At 41.1% G+C, this 21921-nt stretch overlaps 1 protein-coding gene across 1 annotated transcript; it reads left to right on the forward strand.

Annotated features, from left to right (window-relative positions):
* Positions 1-6506: 6506 nt before the first annotated feature.
* Positions 6507-10358, forward strand: LOC125514115 (bifunctional dTDP-4-dehydrorhamnose 3,5-epimerase/dTDP-4-dehydrorhamnose reductase). Its single transcript, XM_048679378.1, has 2 exons — positions 6507-7129; positions 9564-10358. The coding sequence occupies exons 1-2, from the start codon at positions 6680-6682 to the stop codon at positions 10014-10016; spliced, it is 903 nt and encodes a 300-aa protein (XP_048535335.1). The 5' UTR covers positions 6507-6679; the 3' UTR covers positions 10017-10358.
* The last annotated feature ends 11563 nt before the right edge of the window (positions 10359-21921 follow it).

A 21921-nucleotide genomic window follows, 5' to 3' on the forward strand; every position in this document is an offset into this window, starting at 1 on the left:
CTACCTGGTACAAAAGCACTCTGTACAGGAGATATAATGTCATCTAAAAAAGATTTGAGTCTGAAAGCTATCATTTTTTAAATGACCTTGTATAGAACATTACATAGGCTAATCTTGCCATGCTTTCTAAACAAAGTTGGAGACTTATTACTCATCCGGATACAATGTGTGCGAAGGTACTTAGAGCTAAGTACTATACAAATGGCAACTTATTAAGTGCAGGGACAACGAAGGGATCATCCTTCACATGGCAGAGCATTGTGACTGGTTCAAAAATTTTCAAGAGGGGTAATATTTGGAGAGTGGATACAGGCTCTCAAATAAATATCTGGAATGACCCATGGATATCAGAGAGCCCTACAAGAAAGGTTCTAACCAGAAGGAGCCAAGCTCTTGCTGAGAAAGTGGAAGATCTTATTGACCCAACCACTCATTCATGGGATGAAGCTCTTATCAGAAGCATCTTTGTTCCAATAGACATGAAAAGAATTTTGAAAATCACATTGTCTGAACACTTGCCGGAAGACTTTGTCGTTTTGCTTTTCAGTGAGATCTGCGCACTATATTGAATGGGAGCATCAATTTGGAGCAAGATTAGGTCGAGAGCGACCACAAACATCTAGAGATAATCCGGTTTGGGATGTCCTGTGGAAGCTACATGTACTGAGTAAAGTCAAAATTTTTGTTTGGCCACCACTACATGGAGTGGTTCCAAGGAAGTGCATACTGCATAATCGACATATTAAGGTCAGTCCCGAGTGCCCTTTGTGTCGAGAGGGTCCCGAAGATATCCGGCATTTATTATTCACTTGCGCACGAGCTCGCAAAATCTGGGAGTCATTGGGTCTCATTGAAGTTGTGAATACATCCCTAAAAAGTGATCGATCAGGATCTATGGTGATGGAGGAAATCTTGCGACTCCCGCAAAGAAAATCATCGGTACTTGGACAGTTGGGTTTACAGGAAACGGTTGCCGTAGCTGCATGGTATATTTGATGGGAACGTCGGGAAGCCGTGAAGGGTGAGTCGACTAAGCAGGCCGCTAGTTCAGCCTTTTCTATTCAAGCAATCACAGTTAACCATGCTCCGAAGCAAAATATTCTCATCCTAGAAAAGACATGGCAAAAACCACAACCGGGGTCATACAAGTTGAATACTGATGTGTGTTTCTTCGATGATGGTGTGGGTGCAGTAGCGGCAATCTTGCGCAACTGTCGTGGAGAAGCGATCTCAGGAGCTTCTGAAACGTTTGATCATGCATAAAATGCACAGGCTGCTGAAACACTAGCATTACAGAGAGGGCTCCAAATGATATCTGATTTGGGATGTTCAAAAGTTGAAGTGGAATCCGATTGTTTGGAACTGATGGGTGCATGCAACGGAAAGATGGATATTCGAGGACCTAATTCCGCATTACTTGCAGATTGCTTTCACTTGGCTCATGGTATTACATCAATCTCTTTCAATCACTGTCCTAGGGAAGCAAACAGGTTGGCACACTTTCTGGCTAGGACTTGTTTTAGTCTAAGACTAGTTGTGTTTGGTTAGATGTTACTCCTAATTTCTTATTACCACTTGTACTTCTTGATGTAACATTACCATGTTATAATTTAAAGTGCCAGCAGGCTTTCCTTAAAAAACGCCAGGGGGTCGTCGAGAATGTATAGCCACTCCAATATACACACCATCAGTTCAACTCTTTGACAACCAACAAGATCATTTTTGGCCAGCTATTGACCAAAGGTGACTATATATTCCCTGGAGAGACAAAAGGTGCTCGTTGTTGTACACGGTAGTCATAATACGGTTTAACCTTTCTCAAAAAATAAGTTTAACCAATGTTTTCGCAAGAGAAAAAAAGATGTGCTAACTTTTTTTTGAAATGAAAGGTAGATAACGCTGTACCTTATATATTTCAAAACAGACCGAAGGTCAATTACATGAAGCTCATATTTACCATTGTGGTGCCTTGGCTATAAGCTGCCAAACAAATGAGAGAAAGAAGCACAAGGGGGTGATGTGAGGAGAGATACAGCAAAAGGAAAAGGAGGGGGATAGGCTAGGTTAGCTAGGGATCAGCCATTGTACCCAGGCTGCTATAGCATCCCTATCTTCCGGCTTCCTCGTTCTGTTCTGCCACAAGCATAGTAATTGTGCTGCATATTGTTTGATGAAGGCTGGAGACCAGCGTTTATCGTTGAACACCCAATCATTCCTGGCGTCCCAAAGTGTAACGGCCGACGCAACGAACATAATATGAATTTTGCTGGAGGACGACCAGACCTGCAGAGCCTCCTGCATGAAGTTGATGAGGTCTGTGGAATTGGCAGCAAGATCAAACATGTGTAAAGCACCCCAGAGCACCGGCGCCGGAAAACAGCACAACACAATATGATTAATAGATTCGCTGGCAGGGCAGATATCACAATCTTGGTGGGGGGTAATGGACGTCCAATGTTTCTTCACCATGTTGTCACATGAATTCAGTCTTCCCCGGAAGGTCGGCCACAGGAAAATACGGTACTTCAAAGGAATGATGGGATCCTAGGTCCAGGAACTAGATATGCAAGAAATCCCCATGAAGGTGAGAAGCTTGTAAATATACGCTGTACTTATCACCTTATTGTGGAGAGCAGACGATCGTGTATCAGTGTGGCTAGAGGATGCATAGTGGTTGTCAAAATATCGTTGAGTAACTGCAATTCTCGGTTGGCTATTGCTGACAGATTGGGGTGCAACTGAAGGCACCAGGTTCCCTGAGAGAATTGGGAGGCGACAGTGCAGCAGCCATCCTAGCAAAGCTGAAAAGAGTAGGCAGAGCAAAACGGAGACGGCCCACCGGTAGCCAGCAATCATGCTAGAAGGAAAGAAGCTGACCATATCCCAAAGAGCACCATCAGGAGGCCATGATCAGAGGAATAAACTACTTGAGGCCTTTCCATATAGCGGTGTCTCAATTCGAGTTCTTCGTAGGTATGATATTCTGACAGTATTGCTGAGCTAGGCACTGATAGCAAGGGACCTCAGAAAATTGCAGAATCTTAGCAGTAAGCTTAGTAAGCAACGCCTGGTTGTGTCCTGATAGATCCCTTACTCCTATACCACCAGAAGATCGTGGCAAAGTAACAAACTGCCACGCCGCGAGGCACTGGCCTCCCTTGACTGAGTTCTTTCCTTGCCAAAAAAAGCCCTGAGAAAACCTTCAAGTTTAGCAATGGACACTTTAGGCCAAGGGAAACAAGCCATATAGTAACTTGGGATGCTGGCAAGCACAGAATTTATTAAGGTGAGACGTCCTCCTCATGACAAAAAAATAGCTAACCAGCCTGACAATCTTTTTTCAACCCTGTGAATGACTGGTAGGAGCAAGCCATGCTTGATTTTGTGTTGAGACAAAGGTAGGCCAAGGTAAGTGCAGGGGAAACTTGAAATTGGACAGCCGAACAGCTCAGCAATCTCTGTAGTAGTACTTGCATCCATGCAGATGGGGATCAAGGTGCTCTTATGGTAATTAATTTGTAAACCCGAGAATGCTGAGAATGATGACAGAATATGCTTGATGATATAAGCTTATTGGGTGCTACCCTGGAAAAGTATAAGCGTGTCGTCTGCGTACTGTAACACAGGAAACAACCTATTTGAGCCAAGAGGATGGATCAAATTGCCAGACTCAAACTATTCGCAGCATAGCCTTTGCAGAATATTAGCAACCAAGATGAAAAGATGTGGTGAGATAGAATCGCCCTGCCTGAACCCCCTTTTAGCATGAAACGGCTCCGAACAACCTTCGGTACATCAAAATGCATAAACTCATAATAACTGTCATCATAACGTTAAGCGTGCGGACCCTATGGTTCGAGAACAATGCAGACATGACCGAGACACGTCTCCGGTCAATAACCAATAGCGGGACCTGGATGCCCATATTGGCTCCTACATATTCTACGAAGATCTTTATCGGTCAGACCGCATAACAACATACGTTGTTCCCTTTGTCATCGGTATGTTACTTGCCCGAGATTCGATCGTCGGTATCCAATATCTAGTTCAATCTCGTTACCGACAAGTCTATTTACTCATTCTGTAATACATCATTTCACAACTAACATATTAGTTGTAATGCTTGCAAGGCTTATGTGATGTGTATTACCGAGAGGGCCCAGAGATACCTCTCCGACAATCGGAGTGACAAAACCTAATCTCGAAATACGCCAACCCAACATGTACCTTTGGAGACACCTGTAGAGCTCCTTTATAATCACCCAGTTACGTTGTGACGTTTGGTAGCACACAAAGTGTTCCTTCGGCAAACGGGAGTTGCATAATCTCATAGTCATAGGAACATGTATAAGTCATGAAGAAAGCAATAGCAACATACTAAACGATCGGGTGCTAAGCTAATGGAATGGGTCATGTCAATCAGATCATTCAACTAATGATGTGACCTCGTTAATCAAATAACAACTCTTTGTCTATGGTTAGGAAACATAACCATCTTTGATTAACGAGCTAGTCAAGTAGAGGCATACTAGTGACACTCTGTTTGTCTATGTATTCACACAAGTATTATGTTTCCGGTTAATACAATTCTAGCATGAATAATAAACATTTATCATGATATAAGGAAATAAATAATAACTTTATTATTGCCTCTAGGGCATATTTCCTTCAATGGGAACCTTTGCCTGACGCCTCGGGACTTCGCACCCGCGCCTGCCTCTTTAGCGCCGAAGAGGAAACTGGCACCCTGCAGCCGCTGGCGCCTGCCTGGCCTTGGTCGTCATGGCTCATGTCACGGGAACCTCACGAGGTGCCCCTTGCCTTGATCTCTCCGCTCCTCGCGAGCCAGCCTAGTGAAGCTGCCCCTGAGGAGGTCTTGTGTCGTCCGCCTCGCGAGGCTTGGCCCCTCGCGAGGGTCTTGAGCGTTGGTTGATGAAGATAGGCCGTACCAGGCCGTGGGTGGAGCCACGCCCTGGGCTGCAGGCAGACAAGTCTGGGTACCCCCGTTCCCAGGACGCCGACAATGGTCATCATCATCTTGTGCCTTTGATCTCCATCTCCAAAGCACCGTCATGATCACCATCATCACCGGCTTGACACCTTGATCTCCATCGTAGCATCGTTGTCGTCTCGCCAACTATTGCATGCTGGCAGAGGCGAAGGACCCAATTGCAATCTTTATTTTGCTTGTAGGGGGATTTATGCTATTTTGTAGGGACCTTATTGTAAATTCTACTACTGACTATTGGGCTCCACATTGAACCTGAAACGATTTATATGTGATCTCTTCTGCCGACACACACGTCATCCTGTAAAAACATTGTAAAAACGTTTTACGGTGTCCCCTAAAACGATTTTACAGGACAAATTTTTACGGGACCTGCTAGAGATGCTCTGAGTGAGGAAGGGACCGGTTAAAAAGCGATGCGAGGCCGAATTGTTGTGCCAACATGGCGAACGTCCATACTCCTTTGTTTCACCCTTTCATTTAGGGTTGGTCTCGAGGATTTGGGACAGTCGAACATGTTCGACCTAACGTTGGGGTCTGCGCCCTTAGGCCTCTGATCGAGGACATATGCCCAAGACGCCTCTTGGAGCTGCTGCTCGTACTCGAAAATGGTCTATGAGGAGCTGGGCAGCAGGTCATCCTCCCCCCTCCAGGAGCTAGTCCCAGTTGAGACTGGACCCGTTGTCCTCTTCATCGGCACAATCCTTCTTGGTGACAGACGGTGCAATGAAGGACGAGGGCCCTGGCGACGTGGCGTCGATTTGTCTCCACTTCAACACGGATTGGAGCCCCAGCTCTCGTCGGATCCGTCATCGCGGTAGGGTTGTAGCACTTTAGAGCAAATAGCTACCCAAATACCACATCATCCGGCTATTCGCGCTCTTCCTTCATCATCTTCTTGTCCATCGTGGCGGGGTGGCAGGCGGCGATGGTGCAATGGGCAATGGGGGTAGCGGCCAGAGTTTCTGAAGTGGAGTGAAGGGAGAGTGAGTAGAGAAGGACCAGTTAAAAAGCTATGAGGGACCGGACAGCCGGTACAACGTGGCGGCTGTCCGAACTCCCCTACTCCACCCCTTGATTTGAGATGGCCGGACACGTAAAGCCTAAAGTAGGGATCTGTGGCAGTTGTCCAAAATTTGTTACTCCACCCTTCAATTTGAGACGGCCAATCACGTCTGGTCTAAAGTAGGGATTTATGACAAATGTCCAAACTCTCCTACTCCACCCCTCAAATTGAGACAGCAGGACACGTCTCGCTTAAAGTAGGGATTCGCAACGGGTGTCCAAACTTTCCTGCTCCACCCTTCAAATTGAGACGGCGGGACACGTCTCGCTTAAAGTAGGGATCCGCGCCTAGGCCTCCTCTCCAACCACAAAATCACGTGGGCAATATAAAAAACGAAGAAGCTTAATTAGCAGTTTAACTCACTGAAACAGCCTGTCGTCGTCGGTGGATGGCATTCCCCCTTGCAATGCATAAACCAGTAGGGATCACGGTGGACCGGACAGCGCTGCAGCGTCACCGTCGGTGCTCCGTCACCCGGGATCACCCGCGGGGACAGAGAATATCAGCCCGCCCCCCTATTATAATCCCGCCCCAATCTCGTCTCCATCTCGATCTCGCCACCACTCCCCCATTTCCACTCCCCTCCCGGATCTCGCCGATTCGCCATGGCGGCCTCCACCAACGGCTCCTCGCCGCCGGTGCTCAAGTTCCTCATCTACGGCCGCACCGGCTGGATCGGGGGCCTCCTCGGCAAGCTCTGCACCGCGCAGGGCATCCCCTTCGCCTACGGCGCCGGCCGGCTCGAGAACCGCGCCCAGCTCGAGGCCGACATCGACGAGGTCGCGCCCACCCACGTCTTCAATGCCGCGGGCGTCACCGGCCGCCCCAACGTCGACTGGTGCGAGACCCACCGCGTCGAGACCATCCGCGCCAACGTCTGCGGCACGCTCACGCTCGCCGACGTCTGCCGCGCCCGGGGCCTCGTGCTCATCAACTACGCCACGGGCTGCATCTTCGAGTACGACGCGGGCCACCCGCTCGGCTCGGGGGTCGGGTTCAAGGAGGAGGACACCCCCAACTTCGTTGGATCGTTCTACTCCAAAACCAAGGCCATGGTATGCCGTGTACCCATTCTCCCTTGCTTTAAGCTCCGGTTGTCCGTAGAATTCTCTCTAGAATGGCAAAGTGGAAATAGATCGGAGCCGCTTTGCTCGATTTATAATGTCAATGCCTGATTGCACGCTGAAACTTTGAAACGAGGGGTGTGATCATGGAGGGAAATGTGGCTTGCCAGTGATTGAGATTCCATTGATCTGTATGTAGTTAAGAAGGCCTTAAGAGAGATTTGGTAATTTGCATTGACCATCGTTTGGTTAGATCCGGCGTGATTTGCTGAACACCCCTAATTTCTCTGTCATCGTCACATTGAAGATGCTGATCATGGTGTTAGCTTCGGTTGACTTAATTTAAATAAAGTCAACGAAATCATGCTTACTTACTGGAGCAAGTTATGGGGTCTCATTGAATTGTCGGAGTACTCTAATTGGTTTCCCCCATCCATGCACACTAGTTTGGTGTATTGATAATTGCATGCTTCTTTGAATTTGTACAGCCCACTTCCCCGAGCTTACCAATTTTGATTATGCAAAGTAATTAGCAATTTCGATCGAGTAAACATCCTGCATCGATTATTTCTGTTATTAGATCTTAGTCATGTTCTGTGCTTAGGTGATTGTTGCCGAAGTCATTTCATCTTATTTTAGAATGTTTGCTGTATTGGTGTTGTAAATTTGCCGTTTAAATTCTTGAATCACAATTTATAAGTACAATACACTCAAAACCAACATGATCTGATGTAGTAGCATATTTTATGGAGAAGGGTCTGTTGTGCTACTGCTACCCTGGTTGGATAAAAGAAGGACAAACATGGACTACTGTAGATTAAAAATATTGCAATACAAAATGAACCAACTGAATGTTTACGCTCGGCGGAAATTGTACATGATAGTAATGAAATGAGTGATGTTAGGCCCAACCAACGAAAAGAGTGATGTTAGGCCCAAGCTAGAGTCTAGTTATTGGGCATACACTCATACCTTATTGTTTGCGATGTGCTTTTAGCCTGTAGGTAATTAAAGTTAAGACACTTGGGCTTGCAGTACGGAAGTGTGTTTATTGTCCAAGAGTTTGTTGACAAGTATGTCTTCTGTCAACTGCCTGAATGCCATGAGCACCTATCTTGGAAAGCAGGCGCTTATTTTGAAAGCAAAAGATGACCTTTGTTAGCAGGATCCTTGTCAAATTGGATTCCTTATCTTTTACTCCCTCCGTCCAAATTAAGTGACTCAACTTTACTGTACTCAACTTTGTACTAACTTCGTACTAAAGTTGGTACAAAGTTGAGTCACTTATTTTAGGACGGAGGGAGTACTTGACAGTGCCCACACAAAATATAAGCAGTTCAAGTATTTGAATGTACATCGTTTGGATAGACTGGTTCCATGATCTGGATGCCCTGTGCACTATCAGAAAATAGTGTGTGATGTTCTGGAACTTAGGAAAGAACTGAACAGCTATAGGCATGCAATTGTAGATATTATTCAAGAAACCCTGTTTCTTTGATGTTGCTTTCTTTTAGTGTTTTCTTTTGTGCTACATCATCTTCATATGGACTAGAGGATTGTTCATTTTGTTTTGATAGAGTGGCTAAAATTATGTGGTGACATATACATATACTCTACGGGTGATACTCGCAGAGGACAATTATTAAGATACCCTTGACACTAAAGGAACTAACTGGAAGTGGGAGAATGGTTCATATGATAAACGGACAGTATGTTTTTCAGAGATGTTGCCTTTTGGTGTCACATGGGTGCATAACAATTAGTTCAAAACAATTAAAATTGCACTGTTTAGACTTCATAGCTTAAAATTGAGTGTTTCATCACTTCTGCACACGAACGAATCATGAAATCTAACCTAATTATACCTTATTTCTCAATCGTCGTACAAATAGCAAAACCCTTCAAAAACATATTCAAAATTGGAAAATAATAATTAATGTCATGTAGATGAAGATTTTTGAAAAGAGTGATAACTATCCAATATATGGCCATTGCATTAGCCATCCTAGTTTTTCTTATTTGGCATCAACAGTAACATGAAAAGCCTGTTAATATTCTACATTTCTACTTAGCCAAATTCATCCTCGATTAATCATCATGATTTACCAATAAGTCTTACTTCCAAAGAAGTTAGCGTTGGACCCTAAAATGCTGAACTTACCATCCATTGAATATTGAAATGATCATAGGTATTTATGATAACAAAAAGTTTCTACATAGATAAAGCTCGATTAGGCAAACCTATGACTCAAAAGAACACCTGATTTAATCTCACAGAGAGCAGATTTTTGTGAAAATATACCCAGTTAATTGTGCCATTGTTCGTATGTGTGAGTATTACCATTATTTTCATGATAGTTTGCTACTTTTAATTATGTTATTAGAAGAAGTATTTCACAGTGAAACTAACATTTACCTCTAATAGGTTGAGGAACTGCTGAAAAACTACGAAAACGTGTGCACCCTTCGTGTAAGGATGCCTATTTCATCTGATCTGTCCAATCCTCGCAATTTCATCACAAAGATCACCCGGTATGACAAGGTTGTGGATATCCCAAATTCAATGACAATATTGGATGAACTTCTTCCCATCTCAATCGAGATGGCGAAGAGAAACCTCACCGGAATCTGGAACTTCACTAATCCTGGTGTGGTGAGCCACAATGAGATACTGGAGATGTACAGAGATTACATCGACCCAAACTTCTCCTGGAAGAACTTCAACTTGGAGGAGCAAGCCAAGGTGATAGTCGCACCGAGGAGCAACAATGAACTTGACACTGTTAAATTGAAGACCGAGTTCCCAGAACTTTTGTCAATCAAGGAGTCGCTGATAAAAAACGTGTTCAAACCAAATCAGAAGACGTCCAAGGCTTGACCAAACGGAGCAGTCTGCACAGAGCCTTATGTTGATGTTATTTGTTCGACATACATTTATATCGCTCGCCGGTGCTAATCCAATAAGCATGCATGGTGTTTTATTCTGTCCCTGTCCTGTGCAGGCATTGTTGTTGCAGGAGATAGTTTCTCGTAGGAAGTCACACCCATTGCCATTATCAGATTGTTACACAGAACACTCTACATGGTGTTACTATTGTATCCTATGAATACGGTGGGAGATGAACCAAGTGAGGAGCAAGTTCCTCTGTTGTATTGTATCACATAACTGGAGTATATCATTTTTATAAAGTTCAGTAGGAGATTGCTTTGGACCCTGCAATATGTTGTTGCCTGCTAGCTCGTTCCTAATAAATTGAGTCCTCCTTTGGTTCATACGGATTTTGTAGGAATTCTAGAGGATAGGAATTTTGTAGGAAAAAAATGATTTGAAGCACTTTAGTTCATAGGAATGGATTCCTATTCCTACGTAGGATAGGAACAGCCTTCACATTTCAAAGGAAAAAAAACTTCAGTCTAATTCAGTTAAAAAAATTCTATCCTATGCATCAAATGATATGTCTGCCCCTTGCTTTGTTTGGATGTAGATATTGAAAGGCTTGGCATTGTATTGGCTCCAATGCCAAATATCTCAAGACATTGATATTGAGCTTCAATGCCAAATCTAGTGTTTGGATGGACAAAGCGAAAATCTCACTTCCATAACATTCATGATTTCTTATTGTCTCTACAGCACACATACAAACATGCATCAGTTTTAAACTGACCACTACTAGTACTCTTAGACTGCAGCAAGACAAAGCCACTGTATTATATTGCATTGATGCTGTTGCATATACTTTTGCACTTCATTAGTTTCCTAATTGGTACAGTTACTGACTAGTGTTGCCGTGATGAGAAGGAGCAAATGGAGGTACACGATGCTACACAGTACTGGTGTTGGCGCGCTGACGACTGGAAGGCCACGTACGAGCTGTACGCCTGCAGACTGCAGTTCGTGGATGGGCTTGGCGGCGTCCCGGGCAACCTGGCCGGCGCCATGGGCGGCACATTGAGCCGGCTCGTCGACCGTACCAACGAGTGTTCCTGCTTGCCATCCGCACCCAGTGCTCGCACCTCCATGCCAGGGTCGTTCGAGTGTCACAACACGCCGAGCTGAATGGGTTGGCATTCTGCCGAGCAACTCATGGGCATGACAGTGCAGGTGTTCTCCCACCTATATGTAACGTACATGAACTGGACACTGCCCTCGAAGCCATCGGTCACTTGCGGGTCAGTTGCGGATGCTTGCTAAAGTTTCAATCATAAATATAAATGATCAAAGTATGAAAAGTATGTTAGCTCATGTCTCTCTCTCATATAAAACTGTAATAATGATTATCGATTTAGTTATCGATTGCTTAGGGACAAACAATTTTCTTGTGTTACAAAAAGCTTTCTACTACACTACTAAATTTATTATCTTGCAATTTATTCATAGTTTTATTCTCGCAAAATACTTCTAGCTTTATACTTGTTTTAGATAAAGTGAAAGTTAAGTGTGCGTAGAGTTATATCAGTGGTCGATAGAACTTGAAAAGAATATAAATCCTACATTTAGATCCGCGTTGGGTTCGACACTCTTATTTGTCGAAAAAACAACAATTGATCCCTACACTTGTGGGTCATCAAGACTATTTTCTGGCGTCGTTGTCGGGGAGTAATAGCGTGGAGTGAATATTCTCGTGCGTGCTTGTTTGCTTTATCACTAAGTAGATTTTATTTTTTATTCTAAGTTGTTCTTTATCTTTAGTTATAAAATGAAACATGAAATACTAAAAAAATAGTTGTACATTATGGAGATGAAGAATCTTCTAAAATCCTCGATGCACATTATGTGAAAAATATTAAACACTACTTTGATAATATTGAGAACACCCCGTTCAACTTGATAATGGGAGACACGTTGGATCAATGTGAATACTTTAGGGATTATCGCTTGACTCAAAAAGGAGAAACTGTTATGGGATCAAATTAATTATTTGCAATGGTATGCTTTGGATTTATGCTTGAGACATGATAATACTTGTTGCTTAGGATGAAGGCTAAACACCTTCCCTTTTCATGTGAATTTAATGATAATAAAACATTGGCTTCTTATGCTAATGGTAAATATGATTACTATGATGTGGAACGGATAGAATAATTTGTAACTTTTAAGGGTGCTTATGAAATTGAATTTTTGTTTGAAAAGTATGAAAATTATGACGATGTTGTTTATAGACCTAATTTTTTTGTTATACTTAAATATTGCAATGAGGATTATAAATACAATTCCGATATTGATGTATTTATTGAGAAAGTCTCCGTTGTTCAAGAAGAGACTAATATTTTGTAGGAAAACATGGAAGAAGGAATTGATAAAATTGTGAGCTCATTAGATGAAAAAATGAGGAGTAGAGCGAAGAACAAAAGAAGGAAGAGGGGATTGGCTACCCATGCCACCTTCTAATAAGAGTAATTCATCAACTTATATATTGTTTAATTTCCCTTCGTGCTTACCGAAAGATGAATGCCATGATAATTGCTATGACCCCGTTGTTTCGTTTGAAATATCCCATTTTTGATGAAATTGATGCTTGATATGGTTGTGGACAAGATGCCAATATGAATTATGCTTATGGAGATGAATTTGCTATAGTTCCTTATGTTAAGAATGAAATTATTGCTATTGCACCCAAACATGATAGTCTTATTATGTTTTTGAATTCTCCCAACTACACTACATCGGAGAAGTTTACTCTTATTAAGGATTATATTGATGGATTGCATATTACTATTTCACATGATAATTTTGATGAATATAATATGCATGTGCTTGCTGCTCCTACTTGCAAATATTATGAGAGATGAACTGCATCTCCGCCTCTATATGTTTCCAACACGATACAATTGCAAGAACTACTTATGCTATGCATTGGCCTTTACTTGATGTGCATTAATTGTTTTTTTATGACATGCCGATGCATAGGAAGAGAGTTAGACTTCATCATTATGTGATATATGTTACTTTGTGCTCACCACTAAATTACAAATCATTGTTAATTAAAATTGGCTTTGATATACCTTGGGATCCGGGTGGATCAATTACTTGAGCACTTTATGCCTAGCTTAATGGCTTTAAAGAAAGAGCCGTCATGAAGACAATCCGGAAGTTTTTGAGAGTCATGTGCGCTTTTATAGAGTTTAAAAACACAAAAATATAGAGGGAAATTTAAAAAGTTTTCCAAAAATAAAAGATTGGAAGGTTATGCATTGGAGAAGTGAGGGTCGACCTTGAACACTTGTGTTCATGCTCATGGAAACAATGTAGAATTTTTCATGGAAGTTTCTCACAAAAATAATTATCCTCTTGTATAAATCCATTGTATTATAAAAGTAATGCACCAAGATTTGCCTTTAGGATGATTATATTGCTTGTTTGGTATGTGCGGTGCAAAAACAGAAACTTATGCGGTAGTGTGTGAATTTATATTTTTTTACTGGAACATGCAAAAATTCTGAAATTTTTACACGTTACTACCACACAAATTGTTTATTTTTTCCTAATTTTTCAGAATTTTTGAAGTTACGGAAGTATGATCAATGTTCAGATTGCTATAAACTGTCATGTTTTGACAGATTATTTTTTTGATGCATTGTTTTGCTTGTTTTGATGGAACTATGGAGTGTATCGAGTGGTATAAGCCATGGAGAAATTAGAATACAGTAGATATAATGCAAAAATAAAATATGAATGGGTTAGCAACAGTATTTAAAGTAGTGATTTGCATTATTATACTAACAGATCTCAAGAAGATTTTGTTAAGTTTTGTGTGGATAAAGTGTTCGAAGATCGATGAGGTCTCGATATGAGGAGAAGGAGAAGAGACAAGAGTTCAAGCTTGGGGATGCCCAAGGCACCCTGATACGTCCATTTTGCATCATGCTTTTATATCAATATTTATTGCATTATGGGCTGTTATTTCACATTATGTCACAATACTTATGGCTATTCTCTCTTATTTTACAAGGTTTATATAAGGAGGGAGAATGCCGGCAACTGAAATTCTGGGCTGGAAAAGGAGCAAATATTAGAGACCTATTCTGCACAACTCCAAAAGTCCTGAAACTCCACGGAACACCTTATAATAAATAATCAAAAATCCTTGCCAAAGATGAAGACCAGGGGGGCCACACCCTTCTCACGAGGGTGGGGGACGCCCCCCCTAGGGCGCGCCCCCTACCTCGTGGGCCCCCTGGTGGCTCTCCGATGACCATCTTCTCCTATATGAAGTCTTTCGTCGAGAAAAAAAATAAAAAGCAACCTTTCAGGACGAAACTCCGCCGCCACAAAGCGGAACCTTGGCGGATCCAATCTAGAGCTCCGGCAGAGCTGTTCTGCCGGGGAAACTTCCCTCCCGGAGGGGGAAATCATCGCCATCGTCATCACCAACGCTCCTCTCATCGGGAGAGGGCAATCTCCATCAACATCTTCATCAGCACCATCTCATCTCAAACCCTAGTTCATCTCTTGTATCCGATTCTTGTCTCCAAGTCCAGGATTGGTGCTAGTAGGTTGCTTGTAGTGTTAATTACTCCTTGTAGTTGACGCTAGTTGGTTTAATTGGCGGAAGATCATATGTTAAGATCCTTTATGCATATTAATACCCCTCTGATTATGAACATGTTTATGCTTTGTGAGTAGTTACGTTTGTTCCTGAGGACAAGGGAGAAGTGTTGCTATTAGTAGTCATGTGAATTTGGTATTCGTTCGATATTTTGATGAGATGTATGTTGTCTAGCCTCTAGTGGTGTTATGTGAACGTCAACTATATAACACTTCACCATTATTTGGGCCTAGAGGAAGGCATTGGGAAGTAATAAGTAGATGATGGGTTGCTAGAGTGACAGAAGCTTAAACCCTAGTTTATGTGTTGCTTCGTAAGGGGCTGATTTGGATCCATATGTTTCATGCTATGGTTAGGTTTACCTTAATACTTTTATTGTAGTTGCGGATGCTTGCAATAGAGGTTAATCATAAGTGGGATGCTTGTTCAAGTAAGAACAACACCCAAGCACCGGTCCACCCACATATCAAATTATTAAAGTACCGAACGCGAATCATATGAACGTGATGAAAACTAGCTTGACGATCTTCCCATGTGTCCTCGGGGGCGCTTTTCCTTATATAAGAGTTTGTCCAGGCTTGTCCTTTGCTACAAAAAGGATTGGTCCACCTTGCTGCACTTTATTTACTTTTGTTACTTGTTGCTCGTTACAAATTATCTCATCACAAAACTATCTATTACCACTTATTTCAGTACTTGCAGAGAATACCTTGCTGAAAACCGTTTATCATTTCCTTCTGCTCCTCGTTGGGTTCGACACTCTTACTTATCGAAAGGACTACGATAGATCCCCTATACTTATGGGTTATCAAGACTCTTTTCTGGCGCCGTTGCCGGGGAGTGAAGTGTCTTTGGTAGGTGGAATTTGGTAAGAAAAAATTTATATAGTGTGCTGAAATTTACTGTCACTTGTTACTATGAAAAGTAATCCTCTGAGGGGCTTGTTCGGGGTATCTTCACCCCGACCAGTAGAGCAAAGAGTTGCTCCTCAACCTACTGAACCTATTGAAAATGAAATTCCTTATGAGTATCCTTCGAGTATAATAGAAAATCTGCTAGCCAATCCTTTTACAGGAGATGGAACAAAGCATCTTGATGAACACCTAATATATGTGGATGAAGTTTGTGGATTATTTAAGCTTGCAGGTATTCCTGATGATGTTTCTAAGAAGAAGGTCTTCCCTTTATTTTTGAAGGGAGACACATTGACATCGTATAGGCTATGTGATGATATGGGATCATGGAACTATAGAAGATTGAAATTGGAATTTCATCAAAAGTATTACCCTATGCATCTTGTTCATCATGATCGCAATTATATATATATATATATATATTTTGGCCTTGCGAAGGAGAAAGCATCGCTCAAGTTTGGGGGAGGCTTAAATCAATGTTATATTCATGCCCCAATCATGAGCTTCCAAGAGAAACAATTCTTCAAAAAATTTATGCTCGGCTTTCTGATAACAATCGCACCATGCTTGATACTTCTTGTGCTGGCTCTTTTATGATGAAGACTATTGGATTTAGATGGGATTTATTGGATAGAATTAAACGCAACTCTGAAGATTGGGACCTCGACAATGGTAAGGAGTCAGGTATGACACCTAAATTTGATTGTGTTAAATCTTTTATGGATACCGATATTTTCCGTAAGTTTAGCACTAAATATGGACTTGATTCTGAGATAGTAGCTTCTTTCTGTGAATCTTTTGCTACTTATGTTGATCTCCCTAAGGAGAAGTGGTTTAAATATCATCCTCCCATAGAAGTAAAAGTAGCTGCACCTATTAAAGTTGAAGAAAAGACTGTCACTTATAATGATCCTATTGTTCCTACTTGTTATGTTGAGAAACCACCTTTCCCTGTTAGGATAAAGGATCATGCTAAAGCTTCAACTGTGGTTCGTAAAAGCAATATTAAAACATATACACCTCCTGAGCAAGTTAAAGTTGAACCTAATATTGCCATTGTTAAAGAGATCTTGTCTGATAATATTGATGGACATGTTATTCAGTTCTACGATGAAACTTCTAGAATTGCTAAACCTTGTGCTAAAGATAAAGATAGACCCGTGGTAGGCGTGCCTGTTATTTCTGTTAAAATAGGAGATCATTGTTATCATGTCTTATGTGATATGGGTGCTAGTGCTAGTGTTATACCTTATGACTTGTATAAAGAAATCAAGCATGAAATTGCACCTGCTGAGTTAGAAGATATTGATGTCACAATTAAACTTGCTAATAGAGATACTCTTTCAGCAATGGGAATTGTTAGAGATGTTGAAGTCTTGTGCGGAAATACTAAATATCCTGCTGATTTTCTTGTTCTTAGTTCTCCACAAGATAGCTTTTGTCCCATTATATTTGGTAGGCCCTTCTTGAATATAGTTAATGCTAGGATAGACCGCGAAAAGAATGTTGTTACTATTGGCTTGGATGATATGACTCATGAGTTTAATTTCTCTTAATTTAGTAAACAACACCATGAAGAAGAATTGCCTAGTAAGGATGAAATTATTGGTCTTGCTTCTATTGCCGTACCTCCTAATGATCCTTTAGAACAATATTTGCTAGACCATGAGAATGATATGTTTATGAATGAAAGAAGGGTAATAGATGAAGTATTCTTTAAACAAGAACCTATGCTAAAATACAATTTGCCTGTTGAAATCCTAGGGGATTCTCCTCCACCTAAGGGTGATCCCGTGTTTGAGCTTAAACCGTTGCCTAATAATCTTAAATATGCTTATCTTGATGAAAAGAAGATATATCCTGTTATTATTAGTGCTAACCTTTCAGAGCATGAAGAAGAAAGATTATTGAAAACTCTGAAGAAGCACCGTGCTGCTATTGGATATACTCTTGATGATCTTAAGGGCATTAGTCCCACTCTATGTCAACATAAAATAAATTTGGAAGCAGATGCCAAACCAGTTCGTGATCCTCAACGACGTCTGAATCCTAAAATGAAAGAAGTGGTAAGAAAAGAAATACTAAAGCTTCTAGAGGCAGGTATAATTTATCCTGTTGCTGATAGTCAGTGGGTAAGTCCTGTTCATTGTGTCCCTAAGAAGGGAGGTATTACTGTTGTTCCTAATGATAAAGATGAATTGATTCCACAAAGAATTATTACCAGTTATAGGATGGTAATTGATTTCCGCAAATTAAATAAGGCTACTAAGAAAGATCATTACCCCTTACCTTTTATCGATCAAATGCTAGAAAGATTATGCAAACATACACATTACTGCTTTCTAGATGGTTATTCTGGTTTCTCTCAAATACCTGCGTCGGCTAAAGATCAATCAAAGACTACTTTTACATGCCCTTTTGGTACTTTTGCTTATAGACGTATGCCTTTTGGTTTATGTAATGCACCTGCTACCTTTCAAAGATGCATGATGGCTATATTCTCTGACTTTTGTGAAAAGACTTGTGAGGTTTTCATGGACGACTTTTCCGTCTATGGATCTTCTTTTGATGATTGCTTGAGCAATCTTGATCAAGTTTTGCAGAGATGTGAAGAAACTAATCTTGTCTTGAATTGGGAAAAGTGCCACTTTATGGTTAATGAAGGTATTGTCTTGGGGCATAAAGTTTTTGAAAGAGTTATTGAAGTTGATAAAGCCAAGGTTGATGCTATTGAAAAGATGCCATGTCCCAAGGACATCAAAGGTATACGAAGTTTCCTTGGTCACGCCGGATTTTATAGGAGGTTCATCAAGGACTTCTTGAAAATTTCTCGGCCTCTAACTAATTTATTACAAAAATATATACCATTTGTCTTTGATGATGATGGTGTAGAAGCATTTGAAATACTTAAGAAAGCATTAGTCTCTGCACCTATTGTTCAGCCACCTGATTGGAATTTACCCTTTGAAATTATGTGTGATGCTAGCGATTATGCTGTAGGTGCTGTTCTAGGGCAAAGAGTAGATAAGAAATTAAATGTTATCCATTATGCTAGTAAGACTCTAGACAATGCTCAAAGAAATTATGTTACTACTGAAAAAGAACTTTTAGCAGTTGTATTTGCTTGTGATAAGTTCAGACCTTATATTGTTGATTCTAAAGTAACTATCCACACTGATCATGCTGCTATTAAATATCTTATGGAGAAGAAAGATGCTAAACCTAGACTTATTAGATGGGTTCTCTTGCTACAAGAATTTGATTTGCATATTGTTGATAGAAAAGGAGCTGAGAACCCCGTTATAGACAACTTATCTAGGTTAGAGAATGTTCTTGATGACCCACTACCTATTGATGATAGTTTTCCTGATGAACAATTAAATGTCATAAGTACTTCTCGTAGTACCCCTTGGTATGCTGATTATGCTAATTACATAGTTGCTAAATTTATACCACCTAGCTTCACATACCAACAAAAGAAAAAGTTCTTCTATGATTTGAGACATTAATTTTGGGATGACCCACATCTTTATAAGGAAGGAGTAGATGGTGTTATTAGATGTTGTGTACCTGAGCATGAACAAGAACAGATCCTACGCAAGTGCCACTCCGAAACTTATGGAGGACACCACGCGGGAGATAGAACTGCACATAAGGTATTGCAATCCGGTTTTTATTGGCCTACTCTCTTCAAGGATGCCCGTAAGTTTGTCCTATCTTGTGATGAATGTCAAAGAATTGGTAATATTAGTAGACGTCAAGAAATGCCTATGAACTATTCACTTGTTATTGAACCGTTTGATGTTTGGGGCTTTGATTATATGGGACCTTTTCCTGCCTCTAATGGATATACACATATTTTAGTTGATGTTGATTACGTTACTAAGTGGGTAGAAGCTATTCCAACTAGTAGTGCTGATCATAACACTTCTATTAAAATGCTTAAAGAAGTTATTTTTCCAAGGTATGGAGTCTCTAGATATTTAATGACTGATGGTGGTTCACATTTTATTCATGGTGCTTTCCGTAAAATGCTTGCTAAATATGATGTCAATCATAGAATTGCATCTCCGTATCACCCACAGTCTAGTGGTCAAGTAGAATTGAGTAATAGAGAACTCAAATTAATTTTGTAAAAGACTGTCAATAGGTCTAGAAAGAATTGGTCCAAGAAACTTGATGATGCATTATGGGCCTATAGAACTGCATATAAAAATCCTATGGGTATGTCTCCGTATAAAATGGTATATGGAAAAGCATGTCACTTACCTCTCGAACTAGAACATAAGGCATATTGGGCTATTAAAGAGCTCAACTATGATTTCAACTTGCCGGTGAAAAGAGGTTATTTGATATTAGCTCACTTGATGAATGGAGAACCCAAGCTTATGAAAATGCCAAGTTGTTTAAAGAAAAGGTTAAAAGATGGCATGACAAAAGGATACAAAAGCGTGAGTTTAATGTAGGTGATTATGTATTGCTATACAACTCTCGTTTAAGATTTTTTGCAGGGAAACTTCTCTCTAAATGGGAAGGCCCCTATGTTATCGAGGAGGTCTATCGTTCCGGTGCCATAAAAATCAACAACTTCGAAGGCACAAATCCGAAGGTGGTAAACGGTCAAAGAATCAAACATTATATCTCAGGTAATCTCATAAATGTTGAAACCAATATTATTGAAACCGTAACCCCGGAGGAATACATAAGGGACACTTTCTAGAACGTTTCAGACTCCGAAAAGGAATAGGTATGTGGTACGGTAAGTAAACCGACTCCAAAACAATTTTTAAGGCAATATTTCTCCGTTTTGGAATATTTAGAAAAATAGAAAACTAAGTAGCAGTCCGGGAAGGACACGAGGGCCTCATGAGGGTGGAGGGCGCGCCCTACCCCCCTGGGCACGCCCCCTACCTCGTGAGCTCCTCGTGTGCCTTCCGGACTCCGTTTTCTTGCACGATACGTATTTTGGTTAGTAAAAATTCATTATATAATCTCCCGGGGGTTTTGACTCCCGTATCACGCGGAAATCCTCTGTTTTTGTTTTGAGTTGTTGCTGTTGCAGATTAGAGCAAGATGTCTTCTCAAGAGTCAGTCGGGGAGAGCCGAGTATCTAATCCGGCACCGGAACCAAGGGCAAACAGCGACCCTGACCACTTTGGGCCAGCAACGGAGGAAGAGATGGAGGCTGACCTAATGAGGGTAGATGCCATGGAGGATCAAGAAGTCACCTCTCGCTTCCAAGCCGGATTCACAATGGGAGAACTGCAGAGCTCAGCTATTCCAAACTCGGTTATCCCTTCCAATGTTAGATTTCTTTCTTATGAGAATATGAAAAAGAGTGTCACTGGTTCTCCCGCAGCTATGCAGCACCCTTGGGTGCAGGGAGCTTTGGCTGTTACAGGAAAACTCCGAAAGGAAATAATGGATCTCAAGCATCAAGTCAACAAGCTTGAGGAGGAGAATCGTATTTTGAAGGGCATCATCGCCAAAAACATCACATCACCATCCCCGAAAAGAGAGACATAATCACCTGGGTATGGGCACTCCACTTGGCAACTGCCAAGCTTGGGGGAGTGCCCCGGTATCGTATCACCATCACTTTTGTCTTTACCGTTTTTCTTAGTTCGATCTTATTAGTAGTATTTTGATCTAGTATAATAAAGTTTGTGGCATGATCTAGTTGTGAGTTTTGCTTTATTATCCTTCTATGTAATCGAGTCCGTGAGCTATATAATAAAGATTAGTGTTGAGTCAAGGGCTTGATTGTTTTGCCATGATCCTAAGTAAATAAAAGAAAAGAGAAAGAAATAAAAAGAAACAAAGAGATCCTAGGGATCTCATGGAGAGTAATGAGCTCACATAGAAAAAGTATGATGAAGAAAAGTTGTTGAGAGTTGACAAGCATAGTTTTGGTCATCGTTGCAATTAATAGGAAGTAATAAAGAAAGAGAGGTCTTCACATATAGATATACGATCTTGGACATCTTTTATGATCGTGAGCACTCATTAAAATATGACATGCTAAAGAGTTGACATTGGACAAGGAAGACAATGTAATGGGTTATGTTTTCTTACATCTGAGATAAATTATATTGTCTTGGATCTTCCAACATGATGATCTTGCCTTTCCCCCTCATGCTAGCCAAATTCATTGCACCAAGTAGAGATACTACTTGTGCTTCCAAATACCCTTAAACCAGTTTTGCCATGAGAGTGCACCATATCTACCTATGGATTGAATAAGCTCCTTCAAGTAAGTTGTCATTGGTGCAAAGCAATAAAAATTGCTCTCTAAATATGTATGATTGATTGGTGTGGGAGA

The sequence above is a fragment of the Triticum urartu genome, chromosome 6, assembly GCF_003073215.2.
Source record: "Triticum urartu cultivar G1812 chromosome 6, Tu2.1, whole genome shotgun sequence".
NCBI lineage: Eukaryota > Viridiplantae > Streptophyta > Magnoliopsida > Poales > Poaceae > Triticum > Triticum urartu.